This window comes from Monodelphis domestica, chromosome 3 (assembly GCF_027887165.1).
Source record: "Monodelphis domestica isolate mMonDom1 chromosome 3, mMonDom1.pri, whole genome shotgun sequence".
Lineage (NCBI taxonomy): Eukaryota > Metazoa > Chordata > Mammalia > Didelphimorphia > Didelphidae > Monodelphis > Monodelphis domestica.
Window position 1 is genome coordinate 11,157,945 of NC_077229.1, and position 8,765 is coordinate 11,166,709.

Genomic DNA, 8,765 nt, shown 5'->3' on the forward strand with positions numbered 1-8,765 from the left:
GGACCTGTGACCCAGGGCTGAGAAGAGGGAGACAAAAATTCTAGATTGCACCTGTAACCATACCCTGTTGGCCCCCAGAATGCGCTGGCATGGTCCAGAACCTCTTGCCCTGGTCTTGGGCTAGAATATTCCTAGCAGCCACTCTCCTGTCCAGAGTTTGTCCTTAATGCTCCCAGACCTCTCTACTTGGCTTCCTATGCTGACCTGGGTTGGAAGGATTACTTACTGTGACTTTACTTAGGATTTTGTATTTTCTAGATATGTTTGGATGAGTTTGTAGGGATGTGTTTGGAGGGGGAACGGTACTTCCCACTCCTTTAACATCTTGATTTTGCTCTGAATCTTTCTTAAATGTAGGCCATCCAGCTGAGAATGAATTTATTCTTTTGTCAGCAGGTAGTATAATGTGGTAAATAGACCATTGGGGCAGAAGACTAGAGAAGTAATGTTATGCAGTGGAAAGAGTTTTGGATTTTGGAGGCAGTAGAAGTTGCTTCAATTCTCAGATTTGACATTTTTTATTAATGGTGTAACTTTGAGCAAGTTGCTAAGTCACTTGTGATGTGATGTCCCTTATTTGCAAAGTAGTGAACTACCATCTTCATGCAATTGTGAATTTCAGTGTAAAGTATTTTATAAGCTGTAATAATTTGTATTTAATGTTTTAAGGTTTGTAAAGCACTTAACTGCAATTGTAAGTTTGTAAAATTTTTTTAAGTGTTAGCCTTTAATGTTAGAGAGGTTTGGGGATTGTTTTTTAATGAATATGATAAAGGTGGGACTATGCATATAGTACAGGAAACAGAGGATGTTAGATTTTTCTCTTCCTTTCAGATTAGGAGATTAGACCCAAAACCAGAGTTATGGGATATTTACATTTCTTCTTTCTTTCAGATTGAAAGATCAGACCTGTAAATAAGAAGTCCATTCCAAAGCTGGGCTCCTATGGAAGAATCATCCCCAGAAAAACTCACAAGTGATAGTCCTTGTGACTCTAAATTGAGTGAAACTTGGGAATATGAAGCCAGGTTAGAGGAGGAGCAGAGTGATGAGAAAACTCAGCATGTAAAAATAATCCAAAGGAAAGCACCCAGTAAATTGAGAAGCCATGAATATAATAAATATGCTCGACTCTTTGGTGTAGGACCAATTCTTTTTCCACAACAGAGAGTACCCATAGGAAAGAATCTTCCCAAATATGATGCACATAGAAAGAGCTTCAGACTCTATTCAGACCTAAGAAAATACAATAAAATTTGCTCAAAGAAGGTATTTTCTAAGTATAATGACAGTGGGAAATCCTTCAGTTATCATTCAGATCTTATTGAATATCACAGGCTACATATTGGAAAGAAACCATATGAATGTGGGAAAGCCACATTATGGAGAACACAGCTTATTCAACAACAGAAAATTCATACTGTAGAGAAACCTTATGCATGTATTGAATGTGGGAAGGCCTTCTGTAAGAGGACACAACTTACTCAACATTTCAGAATACATACAGGAGAAAAACCTTATGAATGTAGTGAATGTGGGAAGACTTTCCGACAGAGTGCACACCTTACTCGTCATCAGAGAATCCATACTGGAGAGAAACCCTATGCATGTAATCTATGTGGGAAGGCCTTCAACCATAGCTCTTCCCTTGCTTCCCATCAGAGAATTCATACTGGAGAGAAGCCCTATGGATGTGATCTGTGTGGAAAGGCTTTCAACCATAGTTCTTCTCTTGCTTCTCATCAGAGAATTCATACAGGAGAGAAACCTTATGAGTGTAATGAATGTGGGAAGGCCTTCCGCCAGAGCACAGAACTTACTAGACATCAAAAAATTCATACTGGGGAAAAACATGAATGCACTGAATGTGGGAAGGCTTTCCACCAGAGCTCACACCTTACTCGACATCTGAGGATTCATACTGGAGAGAAACCCTATAAATGCAATGAATGTGGGAAGACCTTCAATTACAGTTCATCCCTTGCTTCTCATCATAGAACTCATACGGGAGAAAAGCCTTATGGGTGTATTGAATGTGGAAAAGCCTTTGGTAAAAGGACACAGCTTATTCAACATTGGAGAATTCACACTGGTGAGAAACCTTATGATTGTAATGAATGTGGAAAGGCCTTCCGCCAGAGCTCCCAGCTTACTCGACATCAGAAAATTCATACAGGAGAGAAACCTTTCGAATGTGATGAATGTGGGAGAGCCTTCCGCCAGAGATCGCAGCTTACTTACCATCAGAGAATTCATACTGGAGAAAAACCTTATGAATGTAATGAATGTGGGAAGGCTTTCTGTCAAAGCACTGAGCTCACTCAACATCATAGAATCCATACTAGTGAGAAACCTTTTGAGTGTCATGAGTGTGGTATGGCCTTTCGTCTGAGTACTGGACTTACTCGCCACCAGAAAATCCATACTGGAGAGAAACCTTATGAGTGCAGTGAATGTGGGAAGGCCTTCTGCCAAAGAGCAGAACTTACTGTACATCATAGAATTCATACAGGAGAGAAACCTTATGTGTGTAATGAATGTGGAATGGCCTTTCGACAGAGCTCACAACTGACTCCCCATCTCAGAATTCATACTGGAGAGAAACCTTATAAATGCAATGAATGTGGAAAGGCCTTCAATCGCAATTCGTCCCTTGTTTCCCATCACAGAATTCATACTGGAGAGAAACCTTATGAATGTAATAAATGCGGAAAGGCTTTCCGCCGAAGTACAGGACTTACTCGACATCAAAGACTTCATATTGGAGATAAATCTTATGAATGTAATGATTAAGGGAAGGCTTTCCTCCAAAACAAATATCTTAACATCAGTTCATGAGTGAAGTGAAAAGTCTTCTGAATGTTTTGACCTTTTAAAAAATTATAAATGTAATACTAACAACATTTCGACACAAGACACTTCCCAACAGACATATTCCAGAAAGTTATTTTTTTTCCTTTGTTAACTAAAAAAATGGATTTTCTATTTCCCTTTGATAGTATGGTAATGACATTGACCATTATATTTGACTAGAGTTTTGTTGCTTCATAATGCTGACTTTATTAACATTATTGTAGTCATCATGTATATTGTGTTTTGGCACTTCTCTCATTACATGGTCTTTTCCCATGGTTCTCTGAATTTTTTTATTCTTCATTCCTTACCGCACAGTGGTATTTAATTACATCCATTTACCACAATTTGTTCAACTATTTCTTTGATTGTGCATGTTTTCCCCCCAGATTTTGTCCTACATCATGCTGTTATGAATATTCTTTAAGCACATAGGTCTTTTGTTGTTTTTAATACTTGATTTTTTGGGTATTATCCTAGGAGTAGGATCTCAGGGTCAGAGGGTATGAGTAGTTTAGTAACTTGCCTTTCATAATTCTTATTTTCTATTCCTATTTGATTGAATAATTTTATAGCTCAATTAGAAGTGAAATAATCTACCTGCCTTCCCAATTCTTTCCATCTTTTGGGTTTCAGGTGATTCATTAGCATTGTTTTATTTGAATTTTTTCTGATTATTAATGAAGTTGAACTTTTTCTTCTTTTGGAAACTGTTCCTATCCTTTGACTATTTGTCTGTTTCTGAATAGTTCTTAATCTCTGGTTTGTATTCCTTCTTGTTTTTGCAATTCTTATATCAGAAATATTTAAAGAGAATATTTTTCTCCCAGTATATATCTTCTGATTCTAGCTGCATTAATTTTGTTTGTGCAGAGCTGTTTGGTTTTTGTGTTTTTTCTTTTTCTTTTCTTTTCCATTATATTTTCCATTGTCTTTTGTTAAGAAAGAGAATCTTCTCTTCTTAGTTTTGTTTTTAGTTTTTTCCTTATCTTGGTATGACTTTTTCTATTAAATTAGTTGAGGCCTTTGAACCATACTGTGGTTATGTGCTTTAAAATGGTTACTTAAACTATTTTTGCCAGACTTTCTAGTTTTCCAGCAGCTCTTAGTAAATAAAGAGTACCTATTGCTGTAGTTTGTGTTTTTGAGTTTATCTAGCACTAGACTGCTTTTATGTAATTTCTTTTCCAGGCTTTGCTGTCTGGTCTGCTCTGTTGACCTGCTTTAAATTTTTTTACCTAGTACCAGATAACTGATAATAATTGCTGATAGGCTTTGAGATCTGGTATCAACAAGTACCCTTCTAACTACTATTTTTCATTATTTCCCTGGATATATGAGCTTTACACAAGTTAAAAAAATTTTTTTTCTCTCCACTATGAACTGATGTTGATAGGAGAATTTATTAACAGAATTCTAGTGAAGCAATAAAAAAAGGTGAAATAAATAGCTTCAGCAAAGTAGCAGGATACAAAATAAATGCACAAAAACAATACTTTTCTGTATAATACTAAAAAAATCACAGGGGAAAGAGAGAAATCCCATTTAAAACAACAAAATGCATTAACTTTAATGGAACTTTACCTACCAATACACATAGGACTTGAATGAATGAAAATTTTTACAGAAATAAGTCCTAAATAATTTGAGAAAGTTCAGTGTTGCTGACTAGGCTGTGCTGATGAACACATTATGTTATGTATTTAGCTGTATATCAACATACATACCAAAGGAATATTTTATAGATTTAGACAAAATTAATTTCAGGGCATAAAATGTCAAGAATATCTAGAGAAATTTTAACAAAATTTTTTTTAATTGGTGAGGTTACATAATGTTCAGGAAAAATTAATGACAGTGGTACTAAAATTGAACAGTGGCCATTGATTTGTCTTATTCTTATTATTCGTAAGGAACTGACTGTACTCTGGACCAAAATGTGAATTATTCCGAGCTTTGTGATCTATTTTCTAAAACCTGGATGCAGATTGAATTATTCCTGGATCTTTTTGGGACCTGTATAACAAGGTCTCATGGTAATGAACAGTTAAGAGGATCCCTCTTTTGATTTAATAATTTTGATTTGATAGCTACCTATTCTATATTGTTGCATCATATTACATTGCTTTACTCTTGTAATTTTTATCATTGATATTTGATTTAGAATATGTTGTTGTGTGGTATATATTTGGATGCATTGGAAAGAGTTCTTGTTTGGGGACAGAGGACCTGGGTTTGAATCCCAACTCTAGCTATTGACAACCTGTGACCTTGGACAAGTCACTATCTCTTTGGACCTCAGGTTCCTCTGTAAAATGAGGGCATTGTACAAGATGACCTGCAAGGTCCTTCCAGTTCTGAGTCTATGATCCAATGAAGGAGAAGTGGGACTGGAAGTTTAGGAAGAGAAGAAAAGAGAAGTTTTGGAGACTTAATAAAAGTTCATTAGATTCAAAGACTAGATCATCCACTAAGTACTGGATACTCTGCTGTAGCTATAACTCAATTAGACAGCTAGTTTAAATTTATGTAAAGATATGGTAGTTCATCTGCATGATGTTTATGGGTAGTTTTATATGTCTTCAATGCATGTAAATTGTGGCATAACTGATATTTTATAGAACTTTGGAAAGCACGCTACATAACATTATCTCATTTGATCCTTACGACCTGATTGATGCTATTATCTTCATTTTATGGATGTGAAAACCAAGGCTCATATAGGTTAGGTGACTTATCTAGGATCATATGCTGGTGCGGCAGAATATGCTAAAGCAGAATTTGAACTTAGGTTTTCTTGACTACAGGTATAGCACTGTGCACTGTACTGTGCTACCTCTTAACTCAATGGGACAAGAATTGCATCTTTTTACCATTGGCTCTTTTGTGATCTTTGGATTACACATTGGTGCTAGAAATTATTATTGCTATTATGAATCAGCAACTCACCAACAAATAAAAGCTCTCAACAGATTACTAAAAGACTTCTAAAAGACATCTGGAAGTCAATAATAGTTCTAGGCACTGCATCTACATATTTGCTCTGCCCCAGGTATGTGGATGAGAGGAATAGAAAGACTGGAGAAGTTATCCTGTGAAGGTTACAGCTAGATTCCATTGTTTTCCCACACTTGAGAGAAGCAACTCCCAAGCTGGTTGACCAGAGACTTTGCCATTTTATTCTTTAGATACTGGTAATCTGTCATATGAATTACCCACATCAAAGCATAATTAAAATTAGACTCAGAAAAAAACAAGATCACTCTAATTCCCAGACCAAAATCTAGCAGAGTCCAACCCACTGTCAATACAAGAATGGCTTGTTCAGATTCTTGGAAAGCTAAACAGCTCGCTTTAATGACCTTTGGTGATTGAGTACTCTGTACAGGTGGGGGAAAAATGTTTGCAAAGCCAGAGTGATCTTTGAAGAGATCTGCTAAAACAGAAGAAAACTTTGAAAATAATATAGCAATTCCCAATGGCAGCAATGGGAAGAGGTAGGGTGGCGAGTAGATGAAAGAAGTACACCTGTCACAACTTCAAAATTGCAGTGATTTTTTTCCTTTTCCTTTCTGCCCCCATATACTACATCACTTTTACTTATAGATCTTGTATTCTTAGACTGTTGGACAGGAAGCTGAATTTTATCTGAAAGTGGAAATTACCTATTCATTAAACCTGCCAATGGAGCCCAATCAATTATCCACTGAAAGCCACAGTTGTGGTAATGGCACTGCCTCTGATAACCCAGTTTGGTGTCCTGATCAGGTTTATGTAGTAGCCTTCTTTTGTGTTTTGTGGCTGTGGTACCACAGGCTTACCTAGTCATACCTCTTCAATGAGCTATTATACTTGGGGGACAAGTGTGTGCTATCAAGGGGCAGACTGACAGGAGAAAGGCCAAATGGCATTTTAATTACCTTCTGTATGGCAGATGTATCCAAACTTCTGTTTTTATGCTTAAAATGTGTTTCCCAGGAATCTGCTTATTAGCTCCTGGCTTTCCCATCAGATTGGGAAGGCATAGGCCACTTGTCTTGAACTCTTGCCTCCTTTTTTGCAGTGCTCAATGTAAGGTTAGCTAGAAAAAAAAAATATTAACTTAGAACTGATTAATCTCAGGGTCAGTTGTACTCCTTCACCCTGTGAAAAGTAAATTTATCCCAACGCTTTCCTAACCCCTTAACTTCTTCCTTTGAGGCATGGCCTTGATTGGAGGGGTTCTAATTACCTTGTTTGAGTCAGTGGTCTAGTTGGTTTTCTCATTTGGGCTTGTGTCATAATAATTGGGAATCTGAAGTCTGGAGTGATGCATATCTGTTTGGACTGTTGGTCCAAGCCAGTCTGCAGTGACCTGCATTCTGCTGATGGGCCTGCTGATCTGTTCCTGTTTATGCCTTCAATAAACCTTACTTGGTTCCACAATAGTGTCTCTTGTGTAGTCACTTGCTAAGTTTGAGTCAGATCACAGATCACCTGGTCCCATCAGGCTCACACAACTCAAGTCTTGTTTTCCATTTCTGATACAGATTAGATAAGTAGGTAAGTCACTGAGTCCGCCTCTTGCTGATGTGTAAAATGGAGAAGATGCCTGTAGTACCCTGCTGCACAGGGTTGTTAGGAGTTGTTGTGTGCAAAGCACTTCTATCAGTCTAAAAATGTTCCACAAATGGCTTCAGGTAGTAACTATGCAGACCCTTACCTATCTGCTCCATGCCAGTATTCGCCTCGGAGATTCTCCTTTACTCATTTACCCTCTCCTTCCTTACCACTTGGATAGTAGCTACTAGTGTGACCTGACTGGCACAGAATGGCCTCCAAAATAACTTTACAGTTCTTCCCATGCCAATGCCCACACAAACTGGCCTAATCATTGTCCCTAAACCAGTGCTATAATTTTGTTGCTTCTTTATTTTGTTGTGTTTGTTTGTGGGGCTTTGTTTCCTTGAATCATCTTAATTAGTTGATAAACTCAAATTCAAATGTCTTCTTAAAGAGGGAAAAAAAAAGACAAACTCAAACCCTTATATTTGGAACTTTTATGTGAAGATAGTTTGCAAATAGAGACTGTGTGGCATTCTTGAATTTGAGCCTGGATGACTTATGTTTATTTCTATCTATATAACCCAAGACTTAACCTTTTTGGATTTTAGTTTCTTCATCTGTGTACTGTTTACTTCATCTTCATCTGTAAAATGGAGAAAATTAGGATCTCCTTGAAGATGTGCGGATCAAATGAGATGTTTGTAAATCCAAAAGTGCTGTCAGTTCTGCAAGTGTTTTCAAGTAAAACATCGACTCCAAAATTCTCCAAGTTTTCCAATGATCACAGTTTTCTTAGTCTCATGTCATTGTTTGCAGAATTTATTTTTCTGTAAGAAAAAAAATTGACTGAATTTGTAGGCCCAGTGATCTGGACTCCTAATGGCAAGAAAGGAATAAATAGTTATAATGGTATTTTATGCAGAGACTTCCTTACTGGTAACTGCCTTGTGAATTCCATCACATCCAGTGAGTTTATGAACATGACCTTGTTTTTGTCAAGAACTCCATTTTCAAACTAAGGCAGAACATTTTTGTCAGATATTAAAATATATGCTTGACTAGATTTCTGTCTACTAGTGAGTATTACATAGTTTGGGGAAGAAAGATTCAAAACAATATTCAACAAACCTTAAGTGCCTACTTCGTATTGGTGGTACAAAGGAAAAAGCAAAATGATCCCTGCCTCGTATCTTCTTTTGGGAGAAAACAAGAAAACATGCACAGTGATAGCTTACATTCTGCTGACATTTTCTTGGACTAGGTTTTAGTGTAAAAATTTTAAATAAGGACATCACATGGTAAAAAAAGATTTTCCCGAAAGACAAAAAATATTTCAATGTTGTTCACAGATCCCTGCTCCCCATTCC

The 8,765-nt window shown here is 36.9% G+C and overlaps 1 protein-coding gene across 1 annotated transcript in view; it reads left to right on the forward strand.

The window, feature by feature from the left end:
- The window catches only part of LOC103105813 (zinc finger protein 345), a 30,332-nt gene extending 23,054 nt beyond the window's left edge, over nt 1-7,278 (forward strand). The window contains exon 2 of the mRNA XM_056821295.1: nt 895-7,278. Coding sequence (XP_056677273.1) covers nt 946-2,793 — 1,848 coding nt within the window. The 5' untranslated portion in view covers nt 895-945 and the 3' untranslated portion in view covers nt 2,794-7,278. The remainder of the gene's footprint in view (nt 1-894) is intronic.
- The last annotated feature ends 1,487 nt before the right edge of the window (nt 7,279-8,765 follow it).